Source organism: Fistularia commersonii, chromosome 11, assembly GCF_037954325.1.
Source record: "Fistularia commersonii isolate RoL2024-O1a breed Wild chromosome 11, RoL_Fcom_v1.0, whole genome shotgun sequence".
In the NCBI taxonomy this organism is placed as follows: Eukaryota; Metazoa; Chordata; class Actinopteri; order Syngnathiformes; family Fistulariidae; genus Fistularia; species Fistularia commersonii.
The window spans coordinates 14,859,493-14,873,554 of NC_141294.1; the positions used below are offsets into that span (position 1 = coordinate 14,859,493).

Below are 14,062 nucleotides of genomic sequence, written 5' to 3' on the forward strand. Positions count from 1 at the left end.
AGATGAGTCAGAAATCTGCGGCGGCTGCCAATGAGAGGCTGAAAGAGGCCCGGTATCTATAACGGACTGATGAAGAGGAGTGGATGACTCTTACCACGGGACAAATAGTCCAGGGGAAGGAGACCGAACTAAACGTATTGAAGGCGCGGCCTTTTAATAGACGAGCTTTTCAACCGCTAAATGGTGAGGTGTAAATGTGTAAATGACTGCAAATAGAAAAAAATCAGATCGTATTGCAGCAACTTCTCGGCCGTCATGTAATTCTGACTGCCGTTCTCTCGCCGTTCATTCATTCGCTCATTATCTGTATCGCTTCGCCTGAATTTGGGGGCGAGAGGCACGGCTCGCCGGGACGAATATACCGACATACCGTCGTTTCCGGACGACATGCCGCTATTCTTTCCCACGCTTTGAACACTACGGCTAATTTATGGATATTTTTGGGCTAACGAGCTAATTCCCTAATCCCTGTCTTCCTTCTCAGTAACACTAAAGCTAATTTCATCGGTGCGAGTGACCCAGTGAAAGCATTCTTATCAGTTTTAGTAGATCATGACCATCATTTCCAGACTATTAGCCGCTACTTCTTTCTCACGCTTTGTGTCGACCGCATGTGCGGTCGACGCTCTTTCGGATGCTAAACAGAAACGCAAGAAGCGTTCGGCGACAGCCGGTGCAGAAACTTCGGACGGATCCCAGCTCGCTGCGAGCGGCCTCCCCCCCCCTCCTTTGTTGACGGTAAAACGCGAACATGCGCTAACAGATCCATGCTAATAGCTAAAACGACAATAGCGTCATTTCCGGACGATAAGCCGCTAATTTTTCCCCACGCTTTGAACACCGCAACTTAAACGAGTCGGATCAATGAAATGGCCTTGAAATTCCGAGTTTGTTCAATTCCGACACCGAAGAAGACGACTTTAATAGTTGTATTGCGCAGGAGGAAGACAAAGATAGCGATCAGTCGGAGTAGGATGAAGCGGGGATAGAAAATGGACTTTTCCTTGTGTTATTCATCATTCATCTTTTTCAAAAAAAGCATTTCCAGTGCGTATTTGTGGATGTTACCAGTATGTATTTAATTCAAAGTTAAAAAACAAATGTTTGTGTGTAAATATCTCGCATTACAACGTTCACACCTGCAGCTCCTTTGCAAGTGCAGCCTTTAAATGTACACAGATTTATTTAGTTGTTTTTAGCCGATGCGGCTTATATTCAGGTGCGCTCAATAGTCCAGAAAAAAGCTGTGCAACCATCCCATCTCCCACCGATAAATCGTCATCTAGAGACATGCAACCATTCAGCCTCTCATTCACACGTCTTGACAATTTAGGGTCCCTGATGAACCCATTGCTTTTTTTTTGGACTGTTGGAGGAAGCTGCAGAACTCCGAGGAGCTCCACGCAGGAGAACACGGAGATCCCGCACAGAAAAACCTCCCGTGGGAATCCGACCGGGGACCTTCTGGCCGGGAGGCGGAAGCGCTAACCGTCCAGTCTGAACTCATAGCATCAATGGAGTTACTCTGCATGTACTGGACTTGCAGAGCAATGGGGAAGACGTTTCTCACAATCCCACGGTGACATGAAATTAAGAGTATAATAATAATAATCAAGTGCAAATTAGCAGTAAAGTACGAGGTAATAATGATGATTAGTATCAGGGTAGCGCAGTGGTTAGCGCTCCGGCCTCACAGCAAGAAGGAGCCCGGTTCGATTCCGACAGGGCGACCTTTCTTGCATGCTCTTCCCGTTTTCTGACCCCAAAATTGCCCCAGACGAGCGTCGGTATGTCCGTCCGACGACAGCTGGACGTCCACCCGCGACCCTGAGTGCAGGACAAACGGCAGAAGATGGATGGATGGATGATAAGAGGTTGCAAATTAGCAGTAAAGTGCACATTACGTGAAACGGTAAACATGCTGGTGAGGTGAAGTCAATATAAGGGAACACTAAAATAACCCATCCTAGATCTGAATGAATGAAATCTTCTGGTGAAATACGTTGTTCTTTACGACGTTGAATGTGATGACAAAAAAAAATCACACCAAAATGATCAATGGACATCAAATGTATGAACCCACAGAGGTCTGCTTTGGGGTCACACTCCAAATGAAAGTGAAAAAAAAAACAACGTTGATGTGAATCTGTGTTGCTTCCCAAGTGGACACTTTGATTTGACGCAAGTGTGACTGACTCGGAGTGTTTTTAACTATTTGAGTCGTATATATCATACATGCTAGCGGTCGCTGTAGCAGCTGTAGGAATGTACAATTCCTTGAAAAAGCATTTGAACCCAGAAAGCTCTCAATCCTCCAAAAACCCCCTCGTCCTCATATCATCGATGTCGGATGCGGCAGAGACTCAACATGGCCGACTCTCCGGCGCTAAAAGGGTTTTTCGGCGGAAGCGTCCGCTCGGTCCACTACGCCTGCGTCCGAACCCTTTCCGTCGTATCGGAGATCGATCCCGCTTTGCCGCTCCGTTACAGTAATTACAAGGCAGCGCGTCGCGACCTCCGGCGAAGGCTTCGCCGTGCTTTTCTTCAAATCAGCAGCAGAATTTGTAGCGTTAACAGAACGGCGGTTCTGGCCAGTCCCGATTCGGCAGTTATTCTAATTTATGCTCCGCGGCCTTGGATGTGGACACGTCCTTCCCGGTGTTCCGTCCTGCATTTTGAGATGCGACGTTTTTGAAAAAAAAAAAAAAAAAAAAAAAAAAAAAAAAAAAACACGTGACTGAGCTGACCCTCGGCCCTTACAAAAAAAAAAAAAAAAAAAAAGGTGTGGCGTCGCCTAGCAACTCATGGGTAATTACCAAGGCGAATCCTGACCGCCTCCTGAAATTGCCGCTGAAATATTGATGTTTTTTCCTTCGTCTGGATTCTCTCTGACAAAAAAAAAAAAAAAAAAAAAAGGGGTTTGTTTTACCCGCAGTTCGACTTTAAACACTAAAACGGATTCGGTTCGCAATCATTTTGGATTCCGCGTGATAATGAGGTCGATTCACCCCGTCATTAAACCACCGGAAGACGCCGCCGTCGTCGTTGTTGTTGCTGCCGCTGAGGAAGAAGAAGAAGAAGAAGAAGAAGAAGAAGAAGAAGAAGAAGAAACCCCCAAGAGAACTCACGTTATTTCGGAGACGCATCTCAAACTCATTTCAGGTCACATTAGGAGTTCCCGGTTCCACGCCTGGAATGTGTGTGTGGGGGGAAAACGAAATGTCAGCGTAGCCTTTAGCATCGCTAAGATACTCTCCGGGCTCATTCCAGTGTTTGGAGCGAAAAAACAAAAACAAACGGTTGCACACGCAGTAAATGTCATTGTTGACTGAAATTAAAAACAGTTCGGGCAATTTTCTTATAATCACCAAAACTAAGAGGATTAGTCGTTCGGAAACCCAATCCTCTTTTTATTCGTTTTATTTTTTTCTCCAGATTACGTCTAGTTTCAGAAGCTCGAGATTAATCACGGAGGACAATTTGTCTGCAACGGTAGCTTCTGATCAGGTTACAGGAGGCAAAGATGGCAGAGATGAACGGATGAAGACGGCACTCGGTAGACGATCCGGAGATGGTGGGGTCGTACTTGAGGAGGTCTGGACGTGTACCTCAGGTGAAGACCAGGGAGGAGGTTGAAGGATGGAGGGAACGAGCACAGGAAGTAGCTCTTAAAGGAGTCCCTAAAGGAAAAAGAAGGGCTCGACAAGCATTTAAATCGGTTTCGTCTTCACGTTGCCATGGAATCACGAGCTCGACGGCTCGCAGTGATTTCGATCGGAGCCGGGAGATCACCTTGAGAAGTCTAGACGTAAAGAAGTCAATAGTGTCACATTCTTGCTAGCTTCACGTCGAGTGTTTTTCAGATACCGCAGGAGCCGCGTTCGCCGACAGAATGCGGACAAAAAAATGTTTCGCTGCCTTTCTCCACCCGCCCTCCGTCTCCGTTCGGTCCGTTTTTTCCAACGCGTTGATGCGAGCGGTATTAGCCGCTGAAGGACGCTTATTGCAGACGTTCCGGGGAAAACATCACGTACAATGCTAACGCTAATCCAGTCATAGCGCGATGCAGATTTTGTTTTAGGGACAGAGTTAGCGCGGGTGTTGCCGTTTGCCTTCAGACGGGTTTGGTCACCTCGAGCAGGTGCCTTCTCGACCAGAAGGTGGGCGGTTCAATCCCCGCCTCTTCCTACCTTCTCGGTCGCTCCGTCGGCCTGGTTAGCGAATGCTTGTTTGTTGAAACCGCAAGGCTGGAGTCGACTGTTAGCAATTAACAGCAATGTGCTAAGATTTCTGGGACGTTTTCCTTTTTTTTTTTTTTTTTGGCGTTGACACAATTTTGCCCCAGGGAGACCCAGCTAGTCCACGGACTAGATGCGGTTCCTATATCGTCTGCTAGCGGCGCTCTGTTTTAGCTAATGTTAGCAACACGGCACAACACTATGTCACTCACAGCTTACAGCAATATGGCAGCAATGCGGCTTCCGGGTCTGGAAATAGCATTCTTTTTTACTTATCGATAGAAATCGACCCCCTTCTCCGTCGGACCCGACACCCTCATCGGCAAGATGTGGTTGTCAAAAAAGAGAAAGGTGGACATGGAGTTTAGGATCACTTCTTCAGAAAGTTTTAAGATACAAACAAAATGCACGGAGAACTGAGAAAACAGAAAGTGTTCTTGAAATTGCACTCCATGAGTGTTTTAGTTGTTGGTTGTGTATTTTCTAAAGGAAGAGTTCATTACATAGAAAGATTTTTTTATCATTTAGCTGTTGTCGTTTACACTAAAACAAAGGAAAGCATTGGATTTGCTGTTAGTCTTAGGTAATTACGTCATGATTTTATGTGATTTTTATTTTATTCCGGCACTTTTGACATCAAATTCTGGTATGTGACCAAAACGAGTTCGACAACCTCGATCTAAGCTAACGGCCAGAATTGTACTTCTTCATCATTTAGCTTATCATTTATCACGTATCATTTAGCAGTTGTCTTTTACACTAAAACAAAGGAAAGAATTGGATTTGCTGTTAATTCTAGGTAATTACGTCATGATTTTACCGTTCCGGCACTTTTGACATCAAATTCTGGTACGTGACCAAAACGAGTTCGACCCCCTCGATCTAAGCTAGCGGCCAGAATTGTACTTCTTCATCCGACGTCGGAGGAGGCGCACCGTCGAGAAGTAGCGGCTCAGAAACCCGTAAAGAAAGATCCGGACGAAGAAGTAACATCAGGAGTCAGTTCTGCTGATCGTCACAGACGGGAGCTTCTGGCAAACAGACCAGACTGGATGCCTGCTGTGACCTGACCTCGTACGCCGCCGCGCCGGCTGCATAAACTTTTCCATGACATTTTCTTCCCCCGCTTTCCTACATTCATATTAGCGAGATCCGGTGGGTGAGTGACGGGCCCGGGCCGGACTTGTAAATGATAGACCGCGTATCCCCGCTTTGTCGGAAGCTATTTCCTTCCGCGAGCTCAGCCTTCGGCAACGGAGAAGGAGTTCCCGTGAAACGGAGAGCGGATTCGCTTTCCTTAGCTCAGGCCGTCTCCGACAGGCCGCTATTCTTTGGCATTTTCCGCCCGAGCAGATTTACTTTGCCACGTGACCTTTCGTCTGTGAATATTTAGGTAGTTTTCTATCTGTGACTGCGTCTAATGGTGGGTGAAAGCCCTCTGTGACGAACGCTATCTCCGGGCCGGAGAGGAAAAAAAGGTAGACGCGGGTTTAAAGAGCCTTATAAATTCTCTTTTGATTTGTATACTTTACCGCCGCTTCTAAAAAGCCGATATTACGGGGTAATGTAATATGTTCCCGAAAATGTACATTTTACAGCGCTCGTAAACCAACCGCAATCCCACCGCAAAAGTATTCCTTGATTTTTTTTTTTTTTATTTTGAATCTCGAAATTAAACCCCAACGGCTCATTAGAATAACGCAAAGTGGCTTTCAATAAAAAGTTCAGGAAGGTTGTTTATCGAAACAAATGCCTCGAATGTTGGCCTCTTAATAACCCTGCGTCCTAATGGCTAAGAAGATTGAGGATTACCCAGCAATCAATCTCTTATTGAGTGCTTTAGCTTAGCAGAGAGTAATAACACCTTCCATTAGACTTTCAATACATGTTTTTCTTTCCTTGTACGCCATTAAGTCTAATCAGTGTTCCCGGCTAATTTGGATGTCAGTCCGACGGCGCGGCGCTGGATATTTAACAGCTAGTTCCAGGTCCGCGCGTCCAAAGCGGAGTGTACTTTATTTGTTTCTGCGAGTAATACGTTCGGACGGGTGCACGGAGGAGGGCGGAGGTGGACGAAGGGGAAGCAGATGGACGGGACAACATGTGAGAGAGAGGCTCCTCCGATGTTGGAAATGTTAATTCTCACAAAAATAAAAAACAAGCGGCGGCGGCGGCGCGAGGAGGTGAGCTGGGAGGAGGGAGGGGAGGTTTGGCTGCGAACACAAAAATTGACTCTGGCAGAAAGAGATTAGAAACGTTAAAAGTAGCCAGCTGTAGTCGGGGTCGGGGTTGTATGCCAGCGACCGGCAACAACCGGACCTTTCCTCCGGCGCCATCGCCTCGCCTCGCCTCGCCTCGCCTCGCCTCGCACACCTTCCCCTCGCCACTCGACGGGTCCGGATTGGTTTTCCCCAAAATCGCCCCCGCCGGCTTCCCCTACACATCTTATCGCCGCACGTCATCCGCGATTAGGGATTTACCGAGCGCCGCCGCGATTACCTTTCCTCGACCCGCCATCTGAAAAACCTTGGCTTCGCTTCCGGGGAAAACCGGTCGCCGGCGAATCGGCGTCTCCGCTTGAGAGGTCGCTAGAAGTTAAAGCCTTGAGGAAGAAGTTGTGCGTTCAGATGTTTCTCGTGCCAGCGTGGCAGCGGCAGGAACTTAACTTTGACAAAGGGGAGCCCTCGGTCTGTAAGCAAAGAGCCGGATGAATAAAACATGGGTTGTGTTTGTGAAGTTAGTCGTTTTTTTTTTTTTTTTTTTTTTTTTACTGTAAAACACGTCGACAAACTGCTCTTAAAAATCGGATGGCTTCGCTTTTCTGGTTTAGCGTTGAGGTAAATACCGACAAACACAAAGTATACTCCAGTCAAGCGTGTCAAACCTTTTATTATTGTACTTTCTGTTTCTCCACACGAGAGATCAAGAGTTTGAATTAGCGTGCGGTATCGCTCTGATTTTTTTTTTTTTTTTTTTCCCTTCAATGTGAAAACTAAATTCAAAACAAACATGCGCGCGGCAATTGACAAAATCGGATTCTGTTCACGACGGTATTGTTTATTCATCGGTCCCGCGATGCAGATCGGCTGGCTTACGGGGTCCGGGGAGCTGGAAGGATATTAGCGTAGCACGCTAGGGGACTGGAAAACGTCAGCAGGCAGGATCTTTCCGGGATTTTCCGGGTTGTCAGGCGAGGGACGGCGGCGGCGATCTTCCCGATGACCACGGGGAGTGTGTTGAACAAGATCCCACCCAGAGCATCGGCAAGAAGAGGCCGATGCTCCGGGAGTGGCCCGGATTAGCGACCGCTTCGCAGGCCGGCCGGGGTGCGCGAGGTTGCAGAAGATCGTGTCCGACAGGATCATGATTAGCGGCGGGGCACGACAGGGGACGGTCCTGGCTCCCTTCCTGTTCACGCTTTACACCTCTGACTTCAGCTTCTGCTCACAGCCCTGCCACCTGCCGAGTGCAGGAGTGTGCTGGACAGATTGGTGGAGCGGGGTGGACTAAACCACCTGCGACTCTACGTTACAAAAGACTTGGTGGTGGTTTTATAAATAGAGGACCGGTCCGAACCCCATCTCCATCCGCGGGACAGATCTGGACGAGTACTCGGGACGTCCTAATAGACAATAAACCAAACTGGACTAAAAACAAGGATGCCGTATACAAGGAAGGTCAGAGACGCCTGATCTTTCGCAGGAAACTCAGGTCTGGTGGCGTCCGGCGACATCTTCTGCGTAGTCTTCAGGGGCGATAGGCTGACGGCGGCGACGGCAACAGACTAAATGAGCTCATCGGGGAGGCCGGCTTCGTCCTGGGAGTTGAATTGGACTCGTGAGTTGAGGTGTCTGAGAGGAGGATGTTGAAGAAGCACCTCGGTATCAATTAGGGCGCCTCTAACTTCTTGCATGCTGGACTGAAGCCGTAGACCAACTGGTGAGACCACCAAGGAACACCGCAGTTGGTCTTTGGCTGTCGAACTTTATTGCTCCTCCGCTTTCTGCAACAAGGACAGCAAAATAAAATCAATATCATTAAAACTTTCGCGCCAGAACACCTGCGCAAACCATCGGACCCGCAAGGGGAAGGCAGGAGGAAGGAAGTCCACTAATCAAATGTGAAAGCTAAGCAAAGAAACGACAGTCTCAATGACGTCACCGTTGATAGCATCGGGTTTAGTTGGAGACCAGAGGGTCACGATAAACCTTCCCATGAAACCATTTTGGGTGGCTTTTGTGCTTCGGTGCAAAGTAATGCGACTCTAAATGTAGCAGAACGGACGGAAATACCGTGATCCTAGTTTTCCACGGGAAATGTCAAAGGGTGGTACCCGCCTGACATCATTGCACCCAATAGCTCATAGCGCGCATCCACAGGGGTTAGCTAGCTAGCTAGCTAGCTCTCAAGCGGTGTGTGGGTGAAGTCATTGTTGGTGTGATGCCAAACTTGGCAGACCTTCTTGCTGGGAAAATTGAAAAAGCTACATTTGCATTTTCATAGTTCATGACACCGGGGCACAAAGTGGAGGAGGTTGCGTTTGCTTCCAAAAGCAGTGAGGATTGTGACGACCTCTGTATCCTCTGACACAGGACGGCTTCGGGTCAGGAGTTCACGGTCCACTCACACCTGGAGGACAAGGGGCGCTCCTTTGGAGAGCCGTGGTTCGGGGCAAGAGCCAAAAAGGCCACTTTTGTGAAACTCGAGGCCCTTTCCTTGCAATTCTGCGCGGCGACAAATCAACGCAAACATACCTGGAGATACATTTCCACCCGTTCTTGGAACCCAAACATTCCTGATTTGACTCCCGGTCCTTGCTAGCCTGCTAAGGTGTTGTTGAGCAAGACCCTACCTGCTCCCCTGGCGCTGTTCCTTTGCTGCTTCCTGCTCATGATGCATCCATGACGGATGTTGTGCTGATTAATGTTGTGCTCCGTGTATAACGGTATGTCTTCTTTCTTTTCCGTATGCAACAGCCAGGGTTGGAGGCCGGGATAAGTTGCGGAGGCTCGCTGAGTTCATTTGAGAGTTATCGGTGGGAACAAAGGTACAAGTCCTGCACCCGGGTTAAAATTTGAATGGGTAAAGTTCAAACAAAGTAGAGGAACTTGTAAGATCGCCTCAGTTCCCTTCAGTTCCTTACCGTTGTTCCCCGAACGACACGTTTGACCCTCTTGAACCGAACGGCTTCACGGCAAGTCGCTCATCAACATAACGAACCCGACTCCAGCGGTCGTGTAAGGGAAACTCCCCACAGTGCGGTAGAACTAAAGCAGCCTCCGGGATGAGAGGAGGGACGTCTTCAAGGACAGAAAGTAGGTCCAGTTGCCACGACAAGATTGAATTTATGATACCATTAATTGGCTTTGACGGTATAATGTCAGTAAAATCCGCCGCTGCGCAAGTTTGAAGCTTAACAGGCTCAAACCTTTGAGTAATGAGATGCTGGTGTTCAGCCACTGGTGATGCTCCTTCGCTACTTAGCGTGGAACAGACCCAGATAAAATCTGACAACGTCACCGAACTCTTCGCGCGTGCTGAGATAAATCATTAAAATGTTTTAAATCGTCGCCGGGACCCCGGCGTCACGGAGACCGGCCGATCCGAACGTATCCGGCCGTGATTTATCGACAAGAGCGCGTCTTCTCGCGCACTTTCGGTGACACGTGTAACGCAAATACGAGCGCGGGATTGGACGGGAAAGGACGGAGGAGATTGCGGTTGTGTAAACGTGTGGGTTTGTCGCGCGTCCCTGCGCGTGAGACTCGGCAAACTCGAGGATCCGGCAATAGGAACCGTGTTGTAATCACTCGGTCTGAGGATTATGAGAAACAATAACTCAAAGCCGGCCTTGGATCCAACGTGCGGCTGCGAGACCGTCCTTGGTGCGGCGAAAACAAACATCACCCCCGTGTCTCATAACTCTCTTACTATTATTGAGGATGGTGATTCGATATTGATTAGGTTTCACGAGAGCCCGCCGCTCATCCAGCTTATTGTTCCGCGGTATGGCGCGAGGGTTTGTCCTCCCTCGAGTCTCAAGGCCCCGCGCGAGTGGCTTTATCCGCCGTTATGGCTTCAAAACAGCTTCCGACGCCACGCGGTTCATGACTCAGGCGCCGCATTGTACGCTTGATAAAACTATCATTCCTCCCGGCCTCGTGGACCCAAGCGAAACTTATCAATCTCCCTCCCTCTCATTGTTTCGCCCCTCTGTTTCCTGTAGAGTCTTTGTTTTGGGTCAACAGATGCGCGGGATTGTCGTAATGGGGTCGTTTGTAATTAATGTCCGCGTCGAGACGAGGGGAAGTCGTAGATCCCGCCGTTGTTTTTGTGGAAATCGATCCGACGTTTCGGTTCCGAGGGCCGTGCGTCGTTTGGCGCTCCAGGCCCGCTGTGCCCCATGACTTGTATGCTTTCCTCATGCGTTCACGTCTGCTTGGCTCCCGCAGGTGCTGATTGAGGCGACCGTTTCCAGGGAGCGACGAGGTTACATCGCTATCGATGACATCATGGTGCTCAACTATCCCTGCTGTAAGTGCCACTTGTGAAAATCAATTACGTACGCCGACCGCGCTAAAGAACGAGTGGTTAGCGGGCCGGCGGGGCGACTCCGCGACAGCCCTTCACAGAAACAGAGAGGGGCGTCGCGGGTCGATCGGCATTTTGTATCGGTCACGGATGTCAACGATAACGTCCTGTTTGGACGGTAAAACTGGAATCGCAGAGAAGCGGAAAATGTTTTCGGACAGCAACGCTCCCTGTAACTCAAGTAGCCTCGAAGCAAATGCCTTAAAACAGTGGTTCCCAAATAACGAACCCCGAACAATACCGGAGATGCATTATGATTATAAAATTATAATGCAAATAATAATAAAAAAAAAATCATAATAAAATCTACTGTCTCAGAAAATTTGAATATTGTGATAAAGTTCTTTATCTTCTGTAAAGTAATTAAAAAAAAAACAAAATTACTTTTTCATGATATTCTAATATTTCGAGATAGGATTTTTGAGTTTTCTAAAGATGTAAGCCATAATCAACAATATTAAAATAATAAAAGGCTTGCAATATTTTAGTTGATTTGTAATGAATCCAGAATGTATGACATTTTTTTTTTTTGTAATCGCATTACACAAGATAAAGAACTTTATCACAATATTCTAATTTTCTGAGACAGTCCTGTAAAACAATACTGGTCGTAAAATGCCTGCTTGCTTTCTGGTTTTCACAGTGAATTTAAAATTAGAGAGCCGAAAAAAGTCGAGTCTACAAGAAAGTTAATCTTCCTTAGCCTTTTTTTTCTTTTCTGTGAAACACTTGAAAAGTGTTATTTGGTTATTATTTATTTCATAAACGGTGTTATTTATTTCATTAATAATGTTATCATTTATTTTCTATCTTTTTTTTTTGTCTTTCAAGATCCCAGAAAGGGTATATTTTTGGTGACGTGTAGCTTTACGGAAAACAATAAATGTTTACGTTTAAACAATAGTTCAGTGTGTCATCTGCATATTTGATCATATGAGGCGATGAGATGCTCTACCTCCCTCTTTCTCTCTATCTTTATCCCTCTCTTGTCCTGATTGTCATCAGAAGCCGGCTTTCAGCATCCTCCCTGTTGTTGCCACATCAGGTTGAGTGCTTTAGAAAAAAAGAAAAAAAAAAAAAAAACCACAGAAAAACAAAATAAGGGAGACATTTTGGCCCGACCTTGTCTGAGGTCATCGGCCGTGTTTTCTTTTCACTTACAGACCGACTCTTGTTAGGAACCTTTTATTTCACTTTCAACTTGTTGTCAACGCCGTTCCGACTTGACACACACAGGGAAAATTAAACTTAAGTAAAAAGCAAAGGGGAGGAGGGATCATTCCGGCTGAGCTAGAATAGGAAAAACCAGCGGTATAGTAAGATACGAAATAATTCGTGTGTCTATTTTTTTTTTCTTTTTGTATCTTCAATGAATTTTCCCCATTTCATTTGTTCAAATCTCCTCCTAAAAACTCACGAAATGGATGGATTGCCATTATATTCACGTGCGATATCGGTCACACGTGCACCACGTTAGTGCTTCGCTATTATTTCGTGCTTCATTTCCGTTTCTTTCTGGTTTCACCGTTTGCTTTCTTCGGGCCTATGATGATATTTATTAAGAAAAATACGAAAAATAAGCTCAAAGATATAAAATCGTGCGGCGGCGGCGGCGACATGTCGCAAATTTTGAATTCTAATTTTCTCGCTCTTGTATTTGTATCAGGAATTTTTTTCAAGGATAAAATTAGCTGTTTTGGATTAGCTTATCGCGCGCGCCAGAATGGAGTTTAGCGATCTTTACCGATCCCACAAGGGAAACTCTTTGTCACAGCAGCGGCGTAAGAGTTATTTTGTCAATAAATATAAATATAAATATAAATAGAGACAATTAGAAAATAGCCAAATACATCTACAAATAAACAGAGAGAATGGACAGCAGAATGGCGGGAAGCTAACGACAACAAAACTAAACAATAACGTGAAATAAACAAAAATAAGCAGGAAGCGAATGGGTTGAGACCAACGAGGACAACAGTATATTGTTAAAATACATAATTTATCAACAAACGAAGGGAAACGTCAAGGAGAGGAATTAATATCCGCCCCTGCGGAGGCACCGCGGATCCGCTACGTAGCCCCGCTGATATTTGCTTTCGCTAAAAAAAGCTTTTTTCTCCGGGGTCACGGTTCTCTGTGGGTACTTCCTCCAAGGGATAAGAAACCCCTGGCGGCGGCGGCGGCGGTCGTTAAGCTACGAGAGCTAGCTTACGATCCCGATGCTACGGCTACCAGAACGGCGCTAGGACAGGTGCGTCGATTTTCAAAGTAAATGGCTCGGAGGCGAAGCGTTAAATGCGGGATTTTTTTTTTTTTTTCTCCGCTCATAAAACTGTTCCAATTCATTTCAGAGGAACTTAGATCTGCAACTTCAGAGGGCGTCTGACGCCGGCCGCCCGGCTGAAGCAACAGCAGATAAAAAGCTCCGCTTCACGTTCGCTTAGACTGACGGAAACGCCCTGGATATCCTGCCGACCCCCTGAAGAAAACCGTCATATTTTATGCGTTTAATTATTTGGCGAAAAAAGCAATCCGGCTTAAAGCGTTCACCGCTGACTGCCGGCCAATAGGAGAGGCGTGGAGAAATAAAATAAGCACAACGTGAATAAATAACCTTCCTCAGAAGGCACAATTACTCGGACAGCTCAGAGTTATCAGGATTAATTGTGTGTTTTTTGAGGTTCAGACTCACGGCTCCAGGAGCCGCAACGACCGGTCGATTAGTCTGTGTCTAACTCGGGAGTCGTCAATGAAAACGCTGTTTCGCCTCAGCCGGATGAATTAGCTCAGAGTGAGACGTCTTACTTTTCACGAATCTTTGTGTGAGCGAGGGGGAAAAAGGGCGGGAAGGTTTTTGTTTCGCGACACAATCGAGAAACAACGGCGTTTTTCGGCGTTGGGCACAAAATGTACGTCGGTCTACGGGAGGGGACGTCAAACGTACGGCTTGCGGGCCGAAACCGGACCGCCTGGGGGTCCGATCCGGCCCGTCGAATAAATCTAACATTTGAAAAAACCAACTTCTTTTTAAAATAAAAATGCATTTCCTACATTGCCTGCTAGGTGTGCACGGTTTTAGTCAGTATTCGCTTTTCCGACACCCTCATCGGCAAGATGTCGTTGGCCAAAAAGAGAAAAGTGAACCTGGAGTGCAGGATCACTTCTTATTTGTTGCTCGAGGTTCATAAAAAACCCGTATACTTGGTTTGGAAGCTGCGAGTTTAGGTGAAAAA

At 46.9% G+C, this 14,062-nt stretch overlaps 1 protein-coding gene across 4 annotated transcripts in view; it reads left to right on the plus strand.

The window, feature by feature from the left end:
• ptprub (protein tyrosine phosphatase receptor type Ub) overlaps positions 1 to 14,062 on the plus strand; it is a 253,953-nt gene that overhangs the window by 136,093 nt on the left and 103,798 nt on the right. For all 4 annotated transcript variants that reach the window (XM_086155227.1, XM_086155228.1, XM_086155230.1 and 1 more), the window contains exon 4: positions 10,691 to 10,772. In XM_086155227.1, coding sequence (XP_086011353.1) covers positions 10,691 to 10,772 — 82 coding nt within the window. The remainder of the gene's footprint in view (positions 1 to 10,690; positions 10,773 to 14,062) is intronic.